Source organism: Lissotriton vulgaris, chromosome 7 (genome assembly GCF_964263255.1).
Source record: "Lissotriton vulgaris chromosome 7, aLisVul1.2, whole genome shotgun sequence".
Lineage (NCBI taxonomy): Eukaryota > Metazoa > Chordata > Amphibia > Caudata > Salamandridae > Lissotriton > Lissotriton vulgaris.
In genome coordinates, this window is record NC_141695.1 from 424,535,212 (window position 1) to 424,561,986 (window position 26,775).

General features: G+C 41.8%; 1 protein-coding gene across 1 annotated transcript in view; it reads left to right on the top strand.

Annotated features, from left to right (window-relative positions):
* The window catches only part of IZUMO1 (izumo sperm-oocyte fusion 1), a 254,288-nt gene that overhangs the window by 77,771 nt on the left and 149,742 nt on the right, over positions 1 to 26,775 (top strand). Inside the window, exons 3-4 of the mRNA XM_086929367.1 lie at positions 900 to 986; positions 25,364 to 25,384. Coding sequence (XP_086785493.1) covers positions 900 to 986; positions 25,364 to 25,384 — 108 coding nt within the window. The remainder of the gene's footprint in view (positions 1 to 899; positions 987 to 25,363; positions 25,385 to 26,775) is intronic.

Consider the following 26,775-nt stretch of genomic DNA (forward strand, 5'->3'; position numbering starts at 1 on the left):
TAAAATAAAAAAAATAAAAAGGGGAATGCTTCATTACAAAACACGCATCCGCATCTTTCAATCAATCAATGGATGCTGCAAGTCGACCGGGTGGAAAAGGGTTTAATATGGTGGCGGTGTCTGCTAGAGACCGCCATCCATATTAGTATGCAGGCGGAGAGCAGCCTTTCTGTGGCCGCTATGAGGCATGCGGAGTTCACAATTGGGGACCCATTGGTGACCCCATGAAGTTAGGGGAGTGGGGGTGCACATGGGGGGTACCTATGGTACCCACCTGCATTTGCATGCACAATGCGGCAGTGCCTGCCACTTTCTGCATGCAAATGCACAACATGCATTTTTACCATTGCGGTGGGTGCTGCTGAAAGCACCACCCGCCAAATTTTAAAAATGCTTGATGTAGCGGGCACATCCTAATCTCCCCCACGGGACCGCAGCACACGTTTTCCGTCAGGATGTCGGGCGTTAATGAAGCCCAAAGTGTCTGTCATTTTAATTGGGGACTGTTATGCACTGCTCGAGGGAGTCACCTTAGGAAAATTTCACCAGATCCAGAGGTCCCAGTCGTGCTGTGTAATAGAGAGGATACTTATGACTGACAACTTTCAGGTTTCAAAAGGTTGCAAAAGCATAGGGTGGTATTTACATGTGCACGAACGGCATTATTAGTATTCACAGACAATCCAATGCTTTGAATGTGGCTCCATTTAAATTTGAAGTGTATTTTAATGATTGTTGCAAATCTAGTTATTCTTTCATTGGTAGCTTTGGGTTGGTATAATGAAGACATGAACAGTATATTGCACCAGCCTTTGCGAGATTTGACAATGTCCTCTGCAAAACATGTGTGCTGTGTGTCCTCCCTTGCTCTCACCGTTGTTCTTATCCTTTGATTTCAGGGGAAGACCTTTTAACAGAAGTAGTGTGGCTTGTGCAAGAAATTGAGAAAACTCTGAAGGAACACTTGGTCACATTTTTAAGAGATAGTGAGTAACATATCTTCCCATGTTGCTGCTAGTGTGACACTTGGTCTTCAACTCACCCTTGTAAAAAAGTGATCGAGCAACAGAGGTGCACACCTTTCCAGACATTATAACATTCTACTCTCTTAAACATACAACCTTCATAAATCTACCTGATAATACCTGTAAAGTGGTTAAGGGAAAGGAAAGGGTGACGAGGAGTGCCATCAATAGAGGGTGAGTAATCACATAGAGTAAACAAGCCTTGACGAGGAAGGTCAAGTGTTTATGTATCCATTTGTAGTTTAAGGATGATGCTAATTGGTTCCTTATATAAGGCCAACAAAGGAGGCATGATTGCCATTTGTGTCTTTCTTTTATCGATGCATGAATTTCCCTTTGCCAGGTTAGTTCCAAAGATGTTGACATATTGTGGAGCGATGCATGTGCCCATTTTCACTTCCTTCCTTTGAAAGCAGTGTCTGCTCCTCAAAGAGAAAGCATATTTTATTTATTTCACTTAATGTTTTGTAGAGTGCTCAAGCCACTAGTGACAAACGCAGAGCCTAACACACAAATGTGAATCTGAGAAGGCCCCTGACACTGATCTTAGTTATCCTGTTTAGTAGCAATGCCTTGCAGGTAGTTATGTGATCTTCGAAGAAGCTAATTAGTGCGGTGGTTAGGAGATCATTCAACTATTTGCTGTAGTTCATAATTCAAAGACATTTAGTGGGGTCTTGGATTGTATTACCACTGGCTATTATGAGTAGATTTCAAAATATTTCATTGACAGCTAGATTCATCAAAGTCCCGATTTGCGAGTCCTTAATAGCGATTATTAAGGAATTGCTATTAAGGACTTGCAAATCGGGATTCATGTAGAAGTCGCAAAATAAATTGCGATTCCTACAGCCTCCTTATTTGCGATTAGCAAATTGCTAATCGCAAATAAGGAATAACTCCCCATTCATTCCTATGGGCCAAAGGCCCATAGAAATGAATGGGGAGTTATTCCTTATTTGCGATTAGCAATTTGCTAATCGCAAATAAGGATGCGATTTCAAGGGTGCCAGGGGTGTCCAAAAGACACCCAGTAGCACCCCTGAAATGTGAATTTACACTGATGTTGTGCACACACGTCCAAAGGACATGTGTGTGTGTAACATGCAACTTAGAAAAATGCATTTAAATGCATTTTTCTAAGTTTTCGCTATTTACCACGAGGTTTGACTTTGTGGTAAATAGCGCTCCTAAATTGCAAATTCGCAATTTTTAAATGTTTCATGAATAGCATTTAAGGAGTCTCTAATAGAGATTCCTTAAATGCTAATCCTCGCAAATTTGCAAATTCTTTATTAGCGATTTTTGCATTTGGGATGATGAATCCCAAATGCAAAAATGGCACTCGTAAAGGGCCAGATTCTCAGAATCTGGCCCTTTTGCGAGCGCATTTTGCTTGATGAATCTGGCTGTTAGTCTCGAGTCCATGTTGATGGGTGTTTTCTTTTCAGTTTTTTTGTGTGTGTTGCATATTCAATAATGCTGCAAACTCTGAAAATGTTATGTTGATCTATTGTTGCTTCTTGCCTATCAAACAGTTAGCTGTAACTGTCTCCTTCTCTGTTTTGTTGTCCTCAGTAAACTCTTTGTAGTAATGTAGATCCACGGCTACTCTGTATGCTTGAGCAAACGAAGGTATTATCACCTACATCCTGAACTATCTGCCCAAGATGAGTGCTTTAATTTGTGATTGAAAGTTTATGTTTGGCTTTGCTACTTTTTTTTATACTATTTCTGGCTTATGCAGTGTTCTTGATGAAAACATGAAAAACTGTTTTTTTTTAATAAATACATACTAAAGTATTTTATGTGGCCCCACAGCAAGAAACAACTTTAATCATTTGTAAGATAATCATTGTTCTTGATCCATACATTGCAGGAATATATCTAGGGTGTCTGCCACCTAAACAAGCTTCAGTCAGGAGCCAAGGTGCACCTCCCAAAGTCACACTTGCCTCTTTTGCACTAGAAATAGGTAGCATAGTTGCAGTTTAACTAGGGTGCTAAAATTCCTAACAAGCTTTAATGCCTTAAGACCATGAAAGAGGGTGAGGATTTCCAAAAACCTATTCAGATATATTATTGCAAATTTGATTAAGGTGGTAGTGGATATTGTTTTCATTTTCTCAGTTACCTAGCACTTAGGTTCTGGAATTAATCATAAGTAAAACACTGAAATACATTTGAAGTGTTGAAGGCTATTTTCTAACAGCAACCTCAGAGTTTAAGATCATATTTTCAAATGTGTCTGAATTTAGTTGTAATCCGTTCCTCTCTAAGTATTTAGGCATTTCTGAAAAACAGATCATTGTGTACGAGTTGACCTGCCTTATGGTGGTGAAGAAGGCTATTAGCTATTCTCTCCACAAAATAACAGCACCATAGTTATAATTGTCAAAATGTTTATCAAACACATTATGAAAATGGGTGAACTGGTAAATAAATGGGAATGCACTATGAAGGTTGAACAATATGTTTGAAAATATTTATGTTGGCACTTCCGCCGAAAGCTGTTGACAAACATCAGTGTTAAAAAAATATCTGTCTTCAATTCACTGAGATCCTATGGTTTATAAGGCCCTAAATGACAAGAAAGGGAATGATGGTGGCCTTCACACAAGGAGACATGGAGCGCTCCAAAACCCTAGTTGTTATTTTGGCCTGAGTGTTCAATGCCTTTGCATCACAGTCTATGGCAGATAAGAATGGCCATTTATCATTTTTGCTTGGCTGATATCTTGAATGTTGGTAGCTGCCATAATTTCAGTGCTGCTTTCAATGAATAAAGCTGGGAGAAAATTACAAGATGGACATTGAGGCAGACTGGTCAATTGTAATTTGGAGCTTTTCTAAATGATCAGCAAGACTAGGGCTGACTAAACCTCGGATGTGAAGGAGGCTCTGCACCCGACCTGCCATGCTTTTAAGATCTAATGCAATTCAATGAATTAATCAAAAACAATTATTTTGATCTGCAAAGTTTTATTCACTGTGGGATCTAGTGTAATCAATACACATAGCATAGCACACAGTCAACTGTGTTAGAGGTCATACAGTGCCCCAGGAGGAGAAGGGAAGTGCTAGTGAAGAGGTAAGGGAAGTGGTGGGATTAAGTGACAGTAAAATCAATCTCTCAATGAACTTTTCATGCTATAATACGTATAGCGACAACTGCCATACAAATGGCCACAGTTATTTTTGAAAAGGCATACGACACAAGGTACAGTGTATATACAAAATATTGGCGTGAGGTTGCCGCAATTGGACAAACAGTCGAAGTTTCGACCCTTTGAGATTGCAGGAAAAGTTAACCTTGCTGCGGGGTCTTCATCAGGACCAGGGGGAGGGGCAAGGAACCACAGGGTAACTAATCCTCCGTATGGTCTTGTGAGTGAGTAAGGCAACAGCGGTTGCGATGCTGCACCGAATGCCGCTTCAGGGATTATATCCAGAGTTCGTTGGGTTAGATTCAATCAAGGAGCTCCGTACGCGGGCAGCGGTACGGAGCTCCGTGATTGAATCTAACCCAACGAACTCTGGATATAATCCCCACGATGTCGGATACTACCGAACACCGATTGAGTCCCTGAAGCGGCATTCGGTGCAGCATCGCAACCGCCGTTGCCTTACTCACTCACAAGACCATACGGAGGATTAGTTACCCTGTGGTTCCTTGCCCCTCCCCCTGGTCCTGATGAAGACCCCGCAGCAAGGTTAACTTTTCCTGCAATCTCAGAGGGTTGAAACGTCGACTGTTTGTCCAATTGCGGCATCTCACGCCAATATTTTGTATATACACTGTACTTTGTGTCGTATGCCTTTTCAAAAATAACTGTGGCCATTTGTATGGCAGTTGTCGCTATACGTATTATAGCATGAAAAGTTCATTGAGAGATTGATTTTACTGTCACTTAATCCCACCACTTCCCTTACCTCTTCACTAGCACTTCCCTTCTCCTCCTGGGGCACTGTATGACCTCTAATACAGTTAACTGTGTGCTATGCTATGTGTATTGATTACACTGGATCCCACAGTGAATAAAACTTTGCGGATCAAAATAATTGTTTTTGATTAATTCATTGAATTGCATTATATGTTTCTTGTTTACACTGGGACCCCTTCCTCTCAGTACTTACTGCACCCAGGTCCCAGTGACCACAATTGGGTAACCCCCTCTTCTATAACATGCTTTTAAGATCAGCGATTTTTATGCGAACTGGTTCTCTCATTTTCCAGAGATTAAAAGCTCTATTTAGAGTTTAGTAGAGCACTAGGATTTTTTTTTCTTTAGAGAGTTTTATAAAGCGTGAACTTCACCCATGGGTATCAGTGCGCTCTACAAAACAACCAGATGCCATTTCATAACATTCAATATATTAAGCTTCATAAGTAATCCTGTTTCATAACATTCAAGATTAGGCAACATAAGAAAACACATGGATAAATGTTCACTTCAGCAGGGCACCCTGAGGGTAAAGAGAGCCTAGCCCAGAACCTTATGTTAGGAATCTGTTTAGTAAAATCAGTTTGACCACTTTCTTGATGGTGAATGTAGATGGGTTGGATATGCTCTCCATGGGGGGTGGGGGAGTTCCATATTTTGATGCGGATCCAGAGAGGGTGTGGAGATGGGTATTCTTTTCCGGAATCAGGGAGGTTCAAGCAGGAGGGAGTTTGCACTCCATAGGTAGAGGCTGCCTCCTGAGATTATGAGGTTATTTGTGAGGTATCTGGGTGCACTGTGCTGCAAAGCTTAGTCTGTCAGGCATGCTATCCGCAGTTGGATCCTGCTTCAAATTGGAAAGACTGAAGAAGCTTTATAGACGTGTGATGTGGTTGAAGTGCCTTGTTCTTGATTATAATCTTGCTGCAGATTTTACGGTTCCCTTTAGCAATGCTGTGCATGATTTAGGTATTCCCATTGAGGTAGCTGTCGAAGTCAAACCGAATAATAAGGTGCACGAAATATTGAGGGAGTGATAGGTTTATTCACCTCAATTGTCGCAGCACCAGGAGACAACTGTCACCAACATTTCAAAACCCTACATTCTCCCAGAAATTAGTTCACCACTTCATGTGACACTGCGCAAGGGATAAATTGTGAAATCAATACATGTAGTTAGTCACCACAACATCTTCCCCCATACAATGACAAATAAATTAACTTTTGCTGCGAAAAAAACAATATGCGTGATAACTTTACCTAAGGTGTATGCACAAAATGGAAAACATATCTACAACAGTTCACATGAGGTGAAACTAAACAAAAATAATAATATGATGAAAGCAATATATATATATATATATATATATATATATATATATATATATATATATATATATGTGTATATATATATATATATATATATATATATATATATATATATATATATATATATATATACATAAATATACATATATATATATATATATATATATATATATATATATATATATATATATATATATATATATTTGTCCTCATTTACCTTGGAATCCAGCTCTGGAACCCTCCAGTTCCAGAACCTACCAGAGTATTTTGATTGTTACCAAGGGTCTTAATGTCTCGTATTGTTCTTCCTTATTTCTCTGCCCTGGCCCCCGAACGGCCGAATGGCAGATCCCCAGGAGAAATAAGACACCGTAAGGAAGAAAGGCATAATCATCGGACTAAACCCTTCCGTTAACTCTTCGTTTCATTTCGACCGTAACCACTTTAAAACAGGCACCCAAAATGTATTTCTTTTCTTTTCCGATGTTCTATCCAACCTTATTGTATTTTTAACAGCTTATATTCACTCACTTCTTTGGCGGCAAATTACTTATCCACTTTTTACATATCACTCTACATGCCAAAAGAATCAGGTAGAAAATCAACTTTTGTTCGTCATTTGTAAAATCAGCATGCACAGACGATATCCCAAAACGTACCAGCTGTAATCTTACCTGGAATTCAGTGTCCACTATATCTGAGATGTCTCTAATTACATCTTCTCAAAATTTCTGAATCTCTGAACATTCCAGGAACATATGGATAGCATCTGCATGATCTTGGCAACATTTTACACACCTTGATGATCTTCCATCCTCCAACTTCGATAACCTGTCTGGAGTCCAAAATACTCTATGGAGACAGAAGATGTGGTTCTTTCTTGAGTTGGCAGGATAAACCGTTATTGTGTTTTTATCTAGGAACCTAAATCAATATTTCTATTGTATGCCCTTGTATGGTTATAATCAATAATATCCCTATAATGGCATAGGAATCGTATCCATATTTAGTTGTAGCCCATGCAGTCACATTAAGCAAAATATTTAACAACAAGGGGTGGTGATGGACAGAGTCTCTGAATTAAGCAGAATACTCTCACCCAGTCAAGAAATCAGGGCTAAATCCAACACCATTTTTTAGCCCACTGCACCATCCCAGCTCAGAACCTGGCTATGTGCAAAATAGTCTGTTCCTGTCCCAGTGCATGATGGGAACAGGGCAAACCAAACTACCAAGCCAATTCTTACACTGAGAAGGAAACAAGCTTCCGGGGACCGGTTTCTGGCATTTCAGCCGTCGTCGGCCCGGCTTGCTTGAATCCTGATGGTGCAATGAGCAAGGGACTCACATCTGAGTATACCCTTCCACGCTTAGGGTGGACAAAATATTTAACAACAAGGTGTGGTGATGGACAGAGTCTCTGAATTAAGCAGAATACTCTCACCCAGTCAAGAGATCAGGGCTAAATCCAACACCGTTTTTTAGTTCACTGCACTATCCTAGCTCAGAACCTGGCTATATGCAAATTAGTCTGTTCCTGTCCCAGTGCATGATGGGAACAGGGCAAACCAAACTACCAAGCCAATTCTTACACTGGGAAGGAAACAAGCTTCCGGGGACCGGTTTCTGGCATTTCAGCCGTCGTCGGCCCGGCTTGCTTGAATCCTGATGGTGCAATGAGCAAGGGACTCACATCTGAGTATACCCGGTAGCTTGTCTCCTTTCTGGTGAAGAATTGGCTTGGTAGTTTAGTCTGCCCTGTTCCCATGATGCACTGGGCCAGGGACAGACTGATATGCATATAGCCAGGTTCTGAGCTGGGATGGTGCAGTGAGCTAAATAACGGTGATGTATCAAGCCCTGATCTTTGGACTGGGTAAGAGTGGTCTGCTTAATTCAGACACTCTGTTCATCACCACCCCCTTTTCTGTATCATTTTTGGCCACTATAGGTGTGGCAGGGTATACTCAGACATGAGTCCCTTGCTCACTGCACCATCAGGATTCAAGCAAGCCGGGCCGACGATGGATGAAATGCCTGCCCGGTAGCTTGTCTCCTTTCTGGTGAAGAATTGGCTTGGTAGTTTAGTCTGCCCTGTTCCCATGATGCACTGGGCCAAGGACAGACTGATTTGCATATAGCCAGGTTCTGAGCTGGGATGGTGTAGTGAGCTAAATAATGGTGATGGATCAAGCCCTGATCTTTGGACTGGGTAAGAGTGGTCTGCTTAATTCAGACACTCTGTTCATCACCACCCCCTTTTCTGTATCGTTTTTGGCCACTATAGGTGTGGCAGGGTATACTCAGACATGAGTCCCTTGCTCACTGCACCATCAGGATTCAAGCAAGCCGGGCCGACGACGGCTGAAATGCCAGAAACCGGAACCCCGGTAGCTAGTCTCCTTTCTGGTGAAGAATTGGCTTGGTAGTTTAGTCTGCCCTGTTCCCATGATGCACTGGGCCAGGGACAGACTGATTTGTATATAGCCAGGTTCTGAGCTGGGATGGTGCAGTGAGCTAAATAACGGTGATGGATCAAGCCCTGATCTTTGGACTTGGTAAGAGTGGTCTGCTTAATTCAGACACTGTGTTCATCACCACCCCCTTTTCTGTATCGTTTTTGGCCACTATAGGTGTGGCAGGGTATACTCAGACATGAGTCCCTTGCTTACTGCACCATCAGGATTCAAGCAAGCCGGGACGACGACGGCTGAAATGCCAGAAACCGACCCGGTAGCTTGTCTCCTTTCTGGTGAAGAATTGGCTTGGTAGTTTAGTCTGCCCTGTTCCCATGATGCCCTGGGCCAGGGACAGACTGATTTGCATATAGCCAGGTTCTGAGCTGGGATGGTGCAGTGAGCTAAATAACGGTGATGGATCAAGCCCTGATCTTTGGACTGGGTAAGAGTGGTCTGCTTAATTCAGACACTCTGTTCATCACCACCCTCTTTTCTGTATCGTTTTTGGCCACTAAAGGTGTGGCAGGGTATACTCAGACATGAGTCCCTTGCTCACTGCACCATCAGGATTCAAGCAAGCCGGGCCGACAACGGCTGAAATGTCAGAAACCGGCCCGGTAGCTTGTCTCATTTCTGGTGAAGAATTGGCTTGGTAGTTTAGTCTGCCCTGTTCCCATGATGCACTGGGCCAGGGACAGACTGATTTGCATATAGCCAGGTTCTGAGCTGGGATGGTGCAGTGAGCTAAATAACGGTGATGGATCAAGCCCTGATCTTTGGACTGGGTAAGAGTGGTCTGCTTAATTCAGACACTCTGTTCATCACCACCCCCTTTTCTGTATCGTCGCATTAAGCAAGGCTACTTCCCCGGACTCCTAGAAAGCACAACGAGTTCTCTAAACAAACCAAACCTCCAGCAACCTGGGAAATCCCCATGGCTTTTGTTTTGATTTGTCATAGAACTCCTGTGAGCACTGTAAGAACGGCCAGTTCTTAGTGACATCTTTTTTGACGTCTTATGTCCAACCTTACATCAAACCCGGCACCTTTCAGGTATAAATATACCAACGTTGCCTTAAGCAAACACACGGTGGTGGTTTTGGAGCGGAGCAGCTATCTACTTGCCCGAGAGCCCAGCTGATGCGAAAGCCCACGGACGCTGCCCCTCCCTTTTGACGCACTGAGAGAGACTCTGTCTTTTCTCCTGCTGAGAAATCCAGCTCCGGTGTTCTCAGCTGCCTTCGCGGGCTGCTGGGATATCGAGTCCTGAAAGAGAGATACCAGACCTCCTGCATTCTATTACCCAGGTACGGAGCTGGCTAATCCCCTAAAGAGAATTCTCGAGTCAGATTCTTGGCAAAACCAACTTAACTTAAACTGCTACTTACTTACTCCTTCCCACGTATTAGGCTAAGGTCAGGTACACCGGGGTAGGCGTATTTAGAAACACCAGTTGAGTACGTTAGTCAATGTATATATGAATGTATATATTTTATCGATTTTAAAGTATCTTATGGCTAAGAAACCATATCAATGCTTTTACAGTATTATTTCATAATACTCCTTTTACTGTACGCACTTTACTTTACATTAAGTATTGCAATTATGGCAATTCATTTCTCTTGCATGAGAAAGAAGACTGCTCAATAAATTACACCTTTTATTGAAAACGCCCGTCTCTCTTTTCTCTGCACTCTGGTGAAACTAAGTACGCACGATTGACTGAGTGAAATAGCTGTCTATTGTTTTCACATGACTCTAGAGATACACTCTTATTCTGAGGGAGCAAAGTTGTCATGTTATATGGTTTTCAGAAGCTAATCCCTTCTTGTCTATCCAGGGAGGTTAAACTCCTCCTCGTTAATTCGAGAAAGTTTCTAGTGACCTATGAGCTAGCTGGCAAACCTTAAGTCTAATATAGTCAGTACAGACCTAGTCGACCTCAGTCCTATGTCTACACTGCTGAATATATTATTCCAATGCGCAGAGCCTATTGGGAATATAGGAACTACACTACATGGCGCCCAACGTTTGGTAAGGCGATAAATCTTACGCAAGACGTTAGAGTAACTCAGTCGTGCTTTTTCACACAGACCCTTTTTCCCGTAAATACTCCAAAAGACGTCTGGAGTGGGTAAGAGGTTAAAATCCGCCAGATTTAGTAGGAAGAGATTCCTATGTATAGTTTTTGGTTTAGTCAACGTTGAAGGATACAGTGTTCCAAAATATTGTGCACCTAATCTTTGTTTCCTTGAAACTTGATCGGCAACAAAAACCTTTCTGCCAGTAAAATGGGGGAAAGTGAAGACAAGAGGGAGGCAGCTAGAATAGCAGCTCGACTCCTAGAGGAGGACACGAGTCTCCTACAGAATGACCTGAATGCTATACTCATTCCGGTCAACATAAGAAAAACTATAACTCTTTAACTTATAGAAAACGGACTGACATCACGAGGTGGTACAGTCATATTTGTGGTAGAGGCCCATGAATATCGTCAGACAGAGGTATTCTATTCATGGATAAACTTTCCAGCAGCAAACGCTGTAACACACGAATTCCACTATTACAAAATAGAGGAACCTCCGGATGAATACACTCCTTTCGAGGAGGTTGAAATCCCATTAAAATACCAAGAGCACCTGCTCTGGTTTAAAGGCGCCCTAAAACATAATAATCACATCACCAGGCTCGGTCTACTAGGTAGACCAGGAGCAACGTGGCCGGTTCTAGCCAGCTACACACCACATCCAGACATCGAAAAAATGTCAGACCGGGAACTTTTATCCTAGCTAAAAGTACTAATTAAAATACATAGACAATTAGTCCAATAAGTAATGTGGACTTCAACAGTCCAACCAGCTATTAACATTCCACAGCTGACCCCTCATCAGGGAAACACAAACAAAATTACACCACAGAATATACAATCATGTCTTGGTAAAACACCCGCAAAACGGGAACAAATTCCATTCTGGCTAGCAAAAAAAATAACTCAAATAGAGGCAGTATTTCCGGATACTACCCCTAGTGAGAAACACAGAATTCTGACTATCTGCCTTCCAATGGGGATTGCACCGCATGTGCAGGATTGTGACACTTGGGGCACAGTCTTTGCTTCCATTTACACAAAAACACATGGTGTTCCGTCCATGGCGGTAATACCAGATGTACTAAGACAGATTCAAAATGAATACGGTCCAGAACCTGCTTTAACTCTGGGTATGAAATTACTGAAAGACTTCAAGGAGGTCTCTGCTATATTATTAGCCAACATAAAAGGAGAAGCAGCATCTGTGGCGATCCGCCAGAAATTGAAAGAAACAGATACAGCAGACCAACCAATTGAACTTGCCAGAATCCTAGAAAAATCCTATGAAGAACTAGGTAGAGATAGTTTGGGTGGGAAACCGGTAAAACCCCAACTAACTGAAAATCCTGAAAAGATATTTATTAAAAATAATCTAAACACTCCAAAAAAGAGCTGGGATGGAAATAAACAATCCACTCCCAAAAAAAAAAGATTCCAATCCAGAGGAAGGTCTCCTCGGCGGAGAGAAAGATCTCCGGACCAAGGACATAAGTCTCCCCAGAGGGAGCCCTCTGAGAAAAGATACACCCTTAGAAATAGGGATAATTTGAAAAAGCCTGATAGATATCAAGATATTGAGACACGTCCCTCTCGATCTTTTCAGACTTCCTCGCAGAAATCGGAAAGAAGAGGATGGTCAGAACAAAGGCAAGAGCACGTCAAATCCAAAGACAAGGAACCTGCTCAAAGTAAAAAGTTACAATTTCCAAGAAAGAAGGTAGCCAGTATTAAAATAATCAAACATGCCGAGGATACTGAGGACACAGCTGAAAAACGGAGAGTGGGCCCAGACAATGCTAGACAGCGCAGCAGAAGTGACAATAGCTCGCAAGATCCTGATGAATCATCTGGTGACAGTGGACACGAATGAATACATTCAGGTGGAAACTGCAGATACCAGAGTTAGAAAACCTCATAAAATATACGAAATAACATTGCGTATAGAGGGAGATAAGACTAGGAAAGTAAGGGGTCTGTTTTGGGATAACCTTTCAAAAGGCTATGACATCCTATTAGCTGAGAAAGACTGGCCACCAGAGTTTGTCAGGGAGTACCCTCATGGTGAAGAAATGATTATGCCTGCCATCTTAAATCATATTCCAATTCATAGAAAATACACATATGCAAGAAAATGGGCAGTAGCCCAAGCTCCTGCATTATATAAAAATCATGTAGGATGGGATGAGGACTCCCCTCCTCACAAAATCCAGTTAAAATGTCAACCCACTGCACAAAGGCAGTACCCAATTAAGCAAGAAGCTAAAAAACAAGTCAGGGAGATCTTAGATCAACTTGAATACCAAGGGGTGATCGAAACATGCACCTCTCAAATGAACAATCCTTTGTTTCCTGTCTCCAAGCCAGACGATTCATATCGTCTAGTCTTGGACTACAGACACCTTAACTCATGTTGCAAGACATTTGCAGTACAAAACTCACACAGTGCAGCACTAATGAATAACATCGTTCGCAAAAAAAAAAAAACAACATTAGACAAGTCTAATGGATTCTTTTGTCAAAACATTGCACCTGAAAGCAGGTATTTAACCGCTTTCTCAATAATGGGGTCACAGAAAAATTTCTGCCGACTCCCACTTGGATTCAAGAATAGCCCAGGATTATTCTCAGCAAGGGTAACTGTGGGGCTGATTCACAGAACTAACTTAAGACAAAATCCTAAACTTACTACTTTTGGTATTCACAGAAGTTAAGATTTTGTCTTAAGACAGACTTAAGACAGAATCCTAACTTAAGTCTGTCTTAAGTCTTTCTTAAGTCTGTCTTAAGACAAAATCCTAACTTCTGTGAATACCAAAAGTAGTAAGTTTAGGATTTTGTCTTAAGTTAGTTCTGTGAATCGGGCCCACAGTTACTACAAATATATGATGATGAGGCATTATCTTATGTCGATGACATCTATCTCACAGATGATGACCTGTATACTCACTTGAAAAGAGTGAACACCATAATACTTGGGTTCGCAGCAGAGGGTTACAAATTCAACTTTAAAAAGTCACGAATTGGCCGTCTAACTGTCCTGTTTTAGGATATGAATTATCAAGTGAAGGCAAAAGCCTAGCAGACAACTTCTTAGAGAAGTGCGCTGAACTCCAAGCACCAAAAACGCTGAAGAACTTACAATCAATACTAGGTTTCCTGAATTTCGGAAGAACATACATTCTAAATTATGCAGAGAGGGTTAAACCTCTCTATGAATTAATAAAACCTGATTTTAAACCAATCAATTGGACTCAGAAACACACAGAAATTTTGAGATCATTGCAAACAGACATGTTAGCTAAAACAAAATTACAAACTCGTGACAACACACGCAACCTTGTAATCCGAGTCATCCCAGGAAGATGCGGATTCACGTACCTGACCTCTAATGAGGGAGAAACGGTACCATTAGCTTACAAATCACATTTGTACACACAAGCTGAAAAAACATTCAGTCTTACGGAAAATATTGTAAATGCGGTTCAAACTGCGGTAGCAAAAGAAAGAGCTCAAGCCCAGGCAAAAGAATAACTGTTTATACAGTAGAATCAGCCCTTGAGGCGTTATTAAGCCCAGTTAATCTAAAAACGGTGGCATTAGATCCAAAATGGATACTGTGGGAAAATCCTCTTGCTGCAGAAGAAGTGAAATACTATTTTGACCCGAACATGAAAAACTGAAAGATCTAAAATATGAAGAAGAATATCCTCTGCCAATCGAAATTCCACCTCTCCAACAGTACTCTTGTGTAATCTATATGGACAGATTTGCACAGTATTACGATGTGGATAATAAATCCTACAATGCAGCGTGCGCGATTGTTAAAGGTCGCTGGCGCTGTGGTAAATTCAGACCAAAAATAACAAAAACTGAATCACTGAGAAACTGTTCGGCTCAGCGAGCTGAAATCAGATCTTTAAAGATGGCGCTTGAAAATGCCGATCGTGAATTCCCGACACTAATAGTGTGCGATTCACATTTCTGCGTCAAATCTTACAATAATGACTTGCAGAACTGGGTTCAAAACGATTACAAAGATGACACAGGTGCCACAATAAAGCATAAGAAGCTTTGGGAACAGGTAGTTCTTTTGCAGAAAGAACTACGAAAGACTCACGTGATACATACACTGAGTCATCAACGTGATGGCGTTCATGTTGCAGGGATTTCATTGGCTAATACAGCCACAGCGGAAGCAGCTCAACCGGCTTCCCATAGCCACAAAAAAGTGTTCAGAAAAATACATAGACGGGGAAACCATGCTGGCGGTAAAAACGTCTTCAAAAGGCGACTGTGCAGCACTACCCGTGAACTATCCACTCAATTATACATACATAATTGATGCAAACTCCGTTCCTTTTGCTCGAATCCCTGGAGTGGGGGATAGAGTAATTCCAAACATGAACAGGAGAATCTTCCTAATAGCGGACGCACACATGGGATTGGGTCTAAGGCACCAAGAGACTAAGGAATCTCTGAAAGAATTACAATCAGAATACTGGTGGCAGGGGATGAGCCCGCAACATTACAAATTTGCAAAGAGCTGTCCAAACTGCAACAGAGATCGCAGTAGCGAACTGACCGGAGTATTGCCATGGACCTTCTTGTAGTTAGCATAAGGCTATCTATACGTAAAATCCAGCGTCCCATTAATTTCTTTTTAAGACTAGATTCACTTAAAAATACAGGCCCCAGCGCTCGGCTGACGCCAGAACTGTTATAAAAGATTTGCGAGTCTTTATCGGCACATACGCAATTGGCATGCTACATTCTGACCACGTCCTGCTTTTAGCTCTGGAGCTTATAAGGAGGCCATGACCAGCATGGGCATTGCATTGCGGTACTCTTGTCCCTTCCATCCTGAGGGAAATGGAATTGTGGAAAGGAAAAACTGGGACATAAAGCAATCTATAACGGTGAGGGTATTCGGTTCGGGTGATGGGTGGGTCCAACATTTAACAAGTGTCCAACGTAGTCTTAATAATCTGCCAAGAAATTCTCTAAAAGGTTTCAGTCCGTACGAACTATTGTTCGGTACTACAATGCATATTCAAGACTTAGATAGTCAGACTTCAGTGGTAGAAAAAAAATGCTTTGATATCAAAGATCGTTTGGCTGTTTTACAGGACTTAAATGAAACAAGAAAAGCCCTGAGCAACATAAAGTTAAAACAGCAGCCAACAGCCACTGAAGATAAACCACCTGTCCCAGCAAGGCCTGTCTGGATTCCAAAGATTGGGGATCTGGTCAGAGAGAAGATCGCGGTGAAGAAGGAATTTGGGCCTTCTTACAGAAAAGCAGTAACTGTCTTAGCTGTCAGCGGAACAAGATCAGTTGTACTACCGCCCCTTGCTGGTAAAAAGGAGAACCGAGTTGTATCCATCGACCTGGTAAAACCACAATCATGTGGCCAATAATAAGTAGTAGGCCCAGTGGACTCCCAAGGAATACCAGAATACAATGCATATTCAGGACTTAGATAGTCAGACTTCAGTGGTAGAAAAAAAAATGCTTTGATATCAAAGATCGTTTGGCTGTTTTACAGGACTTAAATGAAACAAGAAAAGCCCTGAGCAACATAAAGTTAAAACAGCAGCCAACAGCCACTGAAGATAAACCACCTGTCCCAGCAAGGCCTGTCTGGATTCCAAAGATTGGGGATCTGGTCAGAGAGAAGATCGCGGTGAAGAAGGAATTTGGGCCTTCTTACAGAAAAGCAGTACCTGTCTTAGCTGTCAGCGGAACAAGATCAGTTGTACTACCGCCCCTTGCTGGTAAAAAGGAGAACCGAGTTGTATCCATCGACCTGGTAAAACCACAATCATGTGGCCAATAATAAGTAGTAGGCCCAGTGGACTCCCAAGAAATACCAGAATACCAAAATTTGCTACAATCCAAGCCATGATCCTCCGCCAGCTCCTTTTCACTATGAGCCAGTAGTTCCACCCATTTACCTTCTTCTCCCATATTCAAAATGAATGTTTTTGGCATTACCTTAAAAAAGTTTTAGAGGGAGGGGTTGTCTTTAGCTTCTGACCTTAGGTTCCTACCCCTTTCTTTGATCTTGTTGTTTTCCCCCTTCCACCACCTCCTTCTCCCTTTACTAACTGCTCTCCTAGAGTTGGCTTAGCATAGTTTACAATATTAAACTATCCTGGCCTTCTACTAATACACTTCTTGTTATTCTTTAAACGTATCTGTTAGATTTTGCCTGTCCAACAGACTTTTCCTCCTTCAGTAGCGGGGCACCACTAATAGTCAGACCTGCCAACACCTCTGTCTTTCCCCCTCCGAGTTTGCTAGCCTGATTGAAGGGGACGCCTCCCCCTACACCTTACCCATCCCGAGTAGGTGCTCTCAATGCTGCTGCTCCTATTACTGCCTCCTTTTCCTTTTTCCCACTTACTCCTATGGAGCAGTGTAATGGCTCTCTGTTCCTCGCGCTCAGTGGAAATTTCTTCTTGGCTGCCCAGGCGAGCAGAGTGATCTCTGCCCCTTACTCCCCGGAAGATAATCCAAGCTGCAGCTCCTCGACCCCTGGGGAGCCTGTTCGCGAATTCAGTCTAGAGCAGCTTGGTGCCTGGAACCACCACTTATGCCATTTTGCACTGCTTCGGGGGGGACTTGAAAGTCCCCCGACACCGGCCTGGATTGTTGTACTCCCTGAGACGCTGCAGATAAGCTGCTTTGTGTTGCTAGTTGGCCCCCTTTGACATATTAATAGCCCCGACCTTAGGTGCGCCCGCAACCCACCGCTAGTCAGCCTCAATGTTCTCCTCAAAAGCAATATATATATCTGGCATAACAGATACCATTGAGAGTTCAAATGGTACTTACAATCCCTGAACGTTGCTGGTTTCCTGATTACTCTTCTAACTCTAATATATTCCTGGGAATTCCCTACATCTTCATTCCAAAAAGGTACCCTGACCTATTCCTCACTGGAATGATCCTGGTCAGAGTTCTCTCTGGAATCTCTGTTATTGTTAACGTTCACTGCTCTAGACAAATTCTACCACTAATGCCATTTGACCATGACAGCATGACCACTCACTTCTTCCCCTCTTGTAGGCTCCCTAAATTTGGACTGGCCTTTAGGTACATGAGTAGGCTCTTTAATGCGAAATCAGTCACCAACGTGAATTTTTTCACTGAACACACCTACCCCATACATCCCTTCAAACCATTTTTTCATCTTCGTTTGCATTACTTCAATTTTAAGACGCATATCTCTATCCATGTCCCTCTAATGAAATGAACAAGCCTGAAATTCTTTCAACCAAGCTCGACACATTTCACACGCAGGCACATGACCTCTCATGTCAACATTAAGGTTAGTTCGATGTGAGAATCACATGCTATCAACAGCCAACCTCACATTAATTCTGTTTTGCACTGCCCATTGAAAACACTAAACTAATGTTTGATTCATCTTCTCAACTAAGCCATTGGCTTAAGGGTGATACAAAGTGACTTTCTTATGCAGCATCCCAGTCTTTGCTAAAAATTCTTGCATCTCTCCTGATACCAACTATACTCCGTTATCGGATACCAACTCTTTACACAGATCTTCTTGTACAAAAAGTTTGTTGGAAAATGAAATTGGTTGGTTCGTGAAATTCTACTTCCCACCATCTGCTGTAATAATCAAATAACACTAATGCATACTTGTGCCTAATTGATAGGGATTGAAAGGTCCTATGAAATCCACTGCCAACTTTGACTATGGTCTGTCAGGAAACATTACAGGATGATGTGGAGGTGTAACAGTTTTCAATGATTTATCACTTGTTGAACAATTTACACATTCTCTAAGAGTTTGAAAAATATCATTGTCCATACTAGGACACCAATATACATAGCGTATTTTACTTTTCATTACAGTTTGACCCAAATGGCCTTCATGCCCAGCCAGAATTACTTTTGGTCTTAAGGGCATGGAAGGGATAAACTTGTCTTCCCTCAAAATTATGTTCTTATTTTCTAGTGACAACTCATCCACAACCTTGAAAAATATTTGCAACCTGGACGGTAAAGACCTTTCTGTACACCAACCTTTGATATCACATTTCTGAACCATCTTTAACACATCATCTCTCTCCAAAATATCCATCCACTTACTTTGGTCAAAAGTGCCCTCAGTACTTGCATCAATGACCGCAATCAGACACTCCTCATCTTCCGCCTCTGTGGCGCATTCCTCAGTCGTTAATGATAACCTTGAAAAATAATCAGCCCTGATGTTTTTACCCCCAGGGAATGTGTAGAATTAAACAAATTAAACTGAGTACTTTCACACTCAGTCTGGCTATCCTTGGCATTAGATCTCTGATCACATCCCCCCAAAAACCAACCAAAGCTTTGTGATCAGTCGCCAATTGAAACTTTCTCCCCCAAACAAATCTCTTGAATCTCTGAACTGCCCAACCAACACACCAGTAACTCTTTTTCTATCATCACTTTTTTTTCTCTACACCAGGGATGAAAATCCCCCTGTTCTCTCTTCCTGATGAACCTTTTGGGACAAGGTAATTTCTAAACCACTATTACTTGCATCAACTGTGACGGTGCTCTGAACTGATGGATCATAAGGCACCATTATTCCTGAAGACCCAATTTCTTCTCTCAGCCTGTTAAAATCTGCCTGGCAACCCTCATCCAACTGAAAAACTATATTTTTCTTAAGCAACCTGCTCGTATTTTTTGTCTTAGATGCAAAAGTCTTTATGAATTTCACATGGAATTTGCAAACTCGCCAAAAGATTAAATATACTCTTTACTTATGGGTACTGGAGCTTTGGTAATGGCAGCTACCAAATCTTTCTGTGGTTCCACCCCCTTCTGCGAAATGACATGTCCCAAATATTCAAGGCTTGACTTGGCAAACTCACACTTCTTCAGATTGGCTTGCTCTAATCTTTCCAAAACTGCATACATCATCCAATTGTGCTCCTTTAGGTCTCTAGTTGCTATTATGCAACAACCCCACTGGTACCTTTCAAAACTGGCTCCATGATATGTTGGAAAACTGAGGCCGAAAGGAATACTTCTGTACTGAAATGTTTCCACAAGAGAGTTGAAAGCAGTGAGGTGCCTAAAAGATTGCTCCATTTCCACCTGATGGTAAGCGGAAGCCAAATCAATCTTGCTAAAAATACTTGCCCCCGCAAAAGTAGTCAAGCTGTCATCTGTTCTAGGCAGGTGGTGTGAGTCCTCCCAAATGGATTTGTTTAAAGTTTGTAAATCAATGCAAACTCTCAAAATATCCATCTTCTTATGGGTAATAACTAGAGGAGATAGCCACAATGAAGATTATTAGAGCGCAATGACCCCCTCTTATCACATTTTCTCAAGCATGTTAGCTAACGCCTCCCTGATGCTAAAAGGTACGTTCCTCAACTTGTGCTTGACAGGTACCACATTATCCTGAACCTTAATTCTATTCTGAATCCCTTAATTCTACCCAATTTACCTGCAAAAACTTTGGGAAATTTCTTGATCCATATATTGTTTGCTTCTAATACCAGTCTCCCTTACTAACGAAATTTGGACTTCCTTACCTGGCCTCAAAGTCATTCCAAATAATCCATGATGATAGCACTCCGAAATAATGAGCCCTCTCTTTGCAGCACAAACTTATCCCCCTTGATAACCTTCTCCTTAAACTGTAGTGTTGTCTCAAAATACCCCAACTCAATCCTCTTGACATCATACGATACTAAACACCTATCTGGTGTCATTAACTCTTTGATGGTCCAAGTTTCCTTACACAACACTTCAGTAATGATAGTAATCTTCACACCTGAATCAACAAATAACTTTAGGACTTCCCAACAACATTAATATTATTGTAGGGATCCCTACATTCAGATTATTCTTGATCTTTAATAACAAGCACTAAATATTTCATTCTTTCCATCAGTTCAAATGTCTCATCATAGCACTCAAACACAGCATTCACTCTGTTCTTCTTAGATTGGCATACTTTAGCAAAGTGGTCAACCTTTCCACAGTTTTTGCGCGAAGCATACTTTGCAGGACACGACCACCCCCAGGTGTATGTTGTGGGAATCCACTTCTAAAACATATGTTCGTTTGTTTAAAACAACTGATTCTGATCCCCATTTGGGGATTCATACTTTTTCCTTTGAACCACAGATTTAGTGTAATGCTGACCCTTCACATTGCCGTCAGCCCCTTCTTTGTTCACCAACTTTTTTGACACCTTGTAGAAAATCTCAATGCAAAGTATGTAAGGTCGGACCTTTTTTGTGGATGTTGAGCTGGTGAAACGCATTGCATGGGTCTTAGCCGATGTGTGCTTCCAAGTTAAGGTTTTTATCTAGTTTTATCCCAAAGGATTTTGTTGATTTGGTAGAGGTGGATTTGCCATTTAGGATGTCTAGGTGGATCATCCATACAATTGGAGGGGAGCAATGAGAATGGTAGAAGAGTAGGAATTGTGGGGCATATTACCAAGGGGTTTATCTCCGCTTTTTTGGCTTTAAAAGCCAAGAAAGCGGAGATAATTTTATCTCCCTATTACCTAGCTGTCGCTAACACCAGTTAGCGACAGCTAGTAGGAGATAACAACCATCTTGGGCCCTGCTTTCCATGTCAGTGATATTTATCACTAATGACATGCAAAGTGGGCGTGGCAAGATGTTAGCGACTGGAAACAGTCGCTAACATCTCTATCTCCTTTTACCAACTTTTGGAGATATTCGCGCTAAGCGCAAATATCTCCAAAAGCTAACACCTGCCCCATAGCAGTTCTTAGCCATGTTATCCAATGGTAGGTGGATAACATGGCTAAGAGCATTAGCTTGGTAATGCATGAATATCGCTGACTTTTCAGCGATATTCATGCATTTCGGCCGATTTTTATCGCTTAGGAAATAAACCTTGATAATAGCAAGGTTCCTAAGCGATAAAAATCGCCGCAGCTCGGCGATACAAATATTGCCGCTAAACCAACATAGCGATAATTATCGCTAGTTGTTGGTAATATGCCCCTGTGTTTTCATGGAGTTTAATTTAAAGTCGTTTTGTGACAGCTAAGTTTGGGTTTTCACCAGAGTATAGTTGAGTTGTGTGATACCCTCACAGGATGAAATTTATAAACATAGCTGCATGTCATTTGTGTACATATGGCAGCCGGGTTCACCTGATTAAGGATATCTGTCAGTATTTCCATATACAGGTTGAAAACAAAGCATGGGAATATGGTGGATCCTTGAGGTACTCCCATTCTGACCAAGCACACATTAGATAGTGAACCTCCCAGTTTTATTTGTTCTGTGCAATTATGTAGAAAAGAGGTGATCCTTTTGAGTACATTACCGAAGAGCCCCAATCTGTGTTCAGGTTGCTCCAGAAGGCAAATGTGATTGACCGTATCTAATGCCGAAGACAGGTCTAAGAAGATGAGAAGACAGGAGTTGCTCTGGTCCAGCATTTTGAGCACATTGTTCATGATGTGTAGGATGGTTTATTCTGTGCTCTGTCCAGGTCTATAACCTGATTGGACCTTATTGAGTAGCTGGGATTGTTCAACCTGTTGACAAAGTTTGTTGTGAACACATTTTTCCAAAACTTTCATGAAGAAAGGGATGTTAAAATCTGGAAAAAAGTTATTTAGATCCATCTGACTGGCGTCAAGCTTTTTCAAGAGTGATGTCACATACACAGGCTACAAGCAGTTTGGGATAGTGTTTTGTGTTAGTGATGCTTTTGTCATTGTTGTCCAACTGGGGGAGACAAATTGGCTTAGTTCTTTTATGACTGTAAAGGGGTATTGGATCACCGAAATGTGATCTTGGTTTCACAGACACAATGATCTTACAGATCTTCTCATCCTTTAGATATTTGAATTCACTCCATTATGTCTCATTTATAGGTTTGGAGGGATGTAAGAAGACCGGAGTGTTGCTAGTGATCGAAGTCTCCACATGAAATGGGTGTCTATTGCTGTCTGAAACCCTTATCCTTTAGCTGTCAGTGGTGATTGATCTTTCAATTGTAATTAATTACTCTTCGAAAAACGGCCGCAAAGGCTTCACAGTTATCTGTGCAGATGTTTGTGAGGACGTTGGTATTGCTGGAACTAATCTGTTGTTTGACAACTTAGAAGCGTTTACCAGGTTAGCTTTTGGTTGTATCTAGTTGGGATCTGATGAAAGATGTTTTAGCTCCCAATATGAACTTTTTGTATGCCTTTTGTATTTCCCAAATCTGTTTTAGGTGTATGGCAGAGGCTTTGTGCCTACCGATGAGTCCAAATCTTCTCTCTTCATTTGGGTTTTGGTTTAACCAGTGTGGGCTCTTATGTTCCTGGGTCTCTTTAGCTGAAGTGGGCTACTACCTCCAATATTTCTGTTGTATCATGGTTGTTGCAATCAGTTAGATCTTGCATTCTCTGCAAATAAATAGGGGATGTGAGGTTGCTATGACAAAGGAAGGTAAGCTCATAGCTGTTCATGTTTCTTTTGTCTCTAAACCAGTGTTTGAGCTTGATCCCTTGACTTCTTGTTTCTGTGTTCATGTAGTGATGTGGCATGTGATTTGGTGATGATCTCACAAGTCCATTGTGTTGAAGGAGTCTATGCTTAAAAGTCCATTCTTAATATGACTAGGTCAAGCACAACTCCTTTGTCATGTTGCAGTTTTCTTACAGGCTTGGACAAGGTTTTGATTGATAAGAAAGTGTTTTAGAGTGGAACCTTTTTCTTCCTCGTCAATCCAGTTGAGTTTGAAATTCCCTAGAAAGTTGGCATTTGTATATAGTAGGAAGTGTACCATAATTGATTCCATTATTTATTCAATGAGCAGTTGGTAGTCCCCTGGCAAGTGGTCAATTAGGTGAACTTTCACTATTGAGTTGTCTGATGTGAAAGTTCTACAGCCATGTATTGATGCCTTGTCTGCTTGTCGACAGGGAATTGATTAATGTGTAGGGATTTACTGTGCATGACTACAATCCCGCACCTTTTTGCTCGGGGGTATGAGAATATACATCAAGGGGACAGATTTGAACCATGTTTCTGCAGTGAATAATACTTCAAACTCATGATACATGATTGCCTAGGCTAAGTCTGTGGCATGTTTGGAGGCTGACCTGCAGTTACATAACATGCACTTCACTGCCGTCATTCTTTCCTGGGGGTTGTTCACTTGGTCAGGGATGAGAAGAATCACAATCAAGATCTCTAGATTTAAATATTGCACTTTGAAATATACTCTACGTTCGTTAGTGTAAGACTGCAGCAAAACTCCAATGCCCTTCCTGGATAGATGATCGAGTGATCTCTATGACCAGCAAGTAACATAAGGGACTGGGCCATGTGTGGTAGAGACTGTGTGTGAGTCTTTATTGTGGCTAGGTGATAACCCCAGTAGTCTTGGATGGTCATCTAGGGCCAGATGTAGATCGCCAATTACCGGTCGGTAACGGCCGATTTCGGCCGTTACCGACCGGTAATTGGTTTTTGAGATGTAGGAGGCCCGAATTTTACCGAATCTGTAAATTTACCGATTCGGTAAATTTACTGATTCGGTAAAATACCAACTCTGTATATTTACCGAATCGGTAATTCCAGATGTAGCTGGAACTTAAAATAGTGCCACAGGCCCTTAAGAATTCGTTATTTACCATGAAATACTATCTCATGGTAAATAACGAATTCATGTGTACATGCACATCTACCCACAATAACCCACCTCTTTCCAAGAGCAATGTAGTGTATCACATCTGATGGATTGGTATGGTCACAGCGCCAGGATTCCCCTTGGGTGGCAGTTGCGCTTAACAAGTATACATACATACATACATACAGGTGGGTTATTGCCCAGCATTCCGTCTGCCATTGGACAGCTAAGTTATAGTTGCCCCACCCTATTGAGGGAGAGACTATGTCACTCATTTGTTATGTCTCTGTCGTCATAAACTGGCAGGGAAAATGTTCAGTGGCCCTCATGTGCTGAGAAAAAGCTTAATGCACATCAGGCCGTTTAATTTGTTTGGAGAAAACAAGCTCCCACTGGAGCTTAACAAACAATCTTTGCTGAGAGGGAGCTTTAAATATGATGCCTGATTGGTAAACTTCACTGCTGTGAAGGGAACCACCCTGGCGGTGGCCCCCTTCAAAGCAGACAGTTCCCCTCCAAGCTGGTGTTGATGTCTGACTGTTTGACAGAGGTCATGACAATGACCCCCGGCAGGAAGGTAGGCCTTAGCAATGGCCTAAGTAAAGCCCTATCATGTGACCTTTGTTAAGGTACAGCTGCTGATTTTTTGTGTTGCTGAAAGAATTGACGAGTCCTCACCTGAGGAAGCACCATCACAGACATAGGGTTGTCTTTAATAGAAAGTGACAGTTTGAGAGACAGATTAGAGAAGGAGTGATACTGTCAGAAATATTAGAATATGTTCTACACTGTTCTTCTTGCACCTGCTTAAAGCTTAATGTAATCTTTGCCTTTCTCTCAGTTATTTGTTTAATCTCTTATCTTTTGCAGGTTATTGCTTCAACAAATGTGGTAAGTACATAATTCTGATGAGATGAGAAAATCCCACTGTAAATTCAGAGCTTCAGGCTATAGTTAAAGGTAGAGGAGTTAGTGTCCACAAGGTAACGTGTACTGAGGACTATACATCTGTCAATACTTTTTTGCAAGTGGATTTAATTAATTCAGTCAGTCATACATCACTCATCTACCTACTAACCACAAACCAGTTGCATATGCTATACAGCAGCCAAATAAACATTTGCGGTTGGCATTTTTACCTCCCTTAAATAACAGCCAACAAAAGAATCAACAAATACACAGTAGCGGTCGGCAAGGCTCGTGGGGGGGGGGGGCAGGTGCGAGGGGTCATGGGGGGAGGGACTCACTGGTGGTGTTGTGGAGGATTTGCAGGGAGGTTGCCAGAATGAGAAAATAAAATTAAATTAAAGTTACCTTTCCACCGGCCGGGTTATGCGTCTTCTCGCATCATGCTCTCCTGCCTCCAGCAGGAACAGGAATCAGGCAGCCAGGCTTCCTCCCCTAAGCCAATCACAACGCGGGACGCTGCCGGGCCAGGGGCTAATGGGGTGGCCATGTTCTCCATGCAGGCCGCCCAAACCAGTCATGCGCACTTAGGAATGGGCAAACTAGTCCTCTCCTGCCCTGCTCAAAGAGCAGAGCAGCCCCGCCCACCCACAATGCGCATAGCAAGATTTCTCGCACTGCAAGAAAGCTGTGGGCGACGCTCCTAGTGGAGGACCCGACCTGCAAATACATGCTGATAGTTTGTTTTCTTTCTACAGTACTTAAGACAAATTCCACTCACTTGTTTAAGTTATACAAAGTAATGCTGAAAACCATGGAATATAGGAATGGGTATTTCAAATTACGGATGTGCAAAGGTTTACAGTTTGGCGGGCGGCATACTACATCACAAACATGCCAGATATTACTTCTGGCACTTTCACACAGTGGGTGAGATATCTGCCATGTTTGTGATGACGCATTCCACCCTCTACACGCAAAATAAGGCTCTTTGTCCTTAACATTGTCCAAAATGTCAAAATGTGTGCTGTTTGCGATGTTAGATACACACAGCACATTTAACCAGTTAGATGTTGAGGGGAAAACATGTTTGGATGGGAGAATTTTCTGTCTGCCAAATATCTTTTGGCAGGAGAATTTTTCCTGCTTAAAGGCTTTTTTTCAAGGCTTTTTCTCTCGTAAGCCTATTTTTGTAGAATATTTCTCCAGCTATTTGATTTAGAAAGCACGTTGTTAACTTTCTGAAGTGTATGAATATTGCTATTAAAAAAAGAACTTCTCTCTTGACATTGATACGCAGTGGTAAACAGTGTCAGACCATTTCATTCCTATCAACTGTAAGGCTTTGCAGCTCCCTGTGGCACCCCATGACAGAG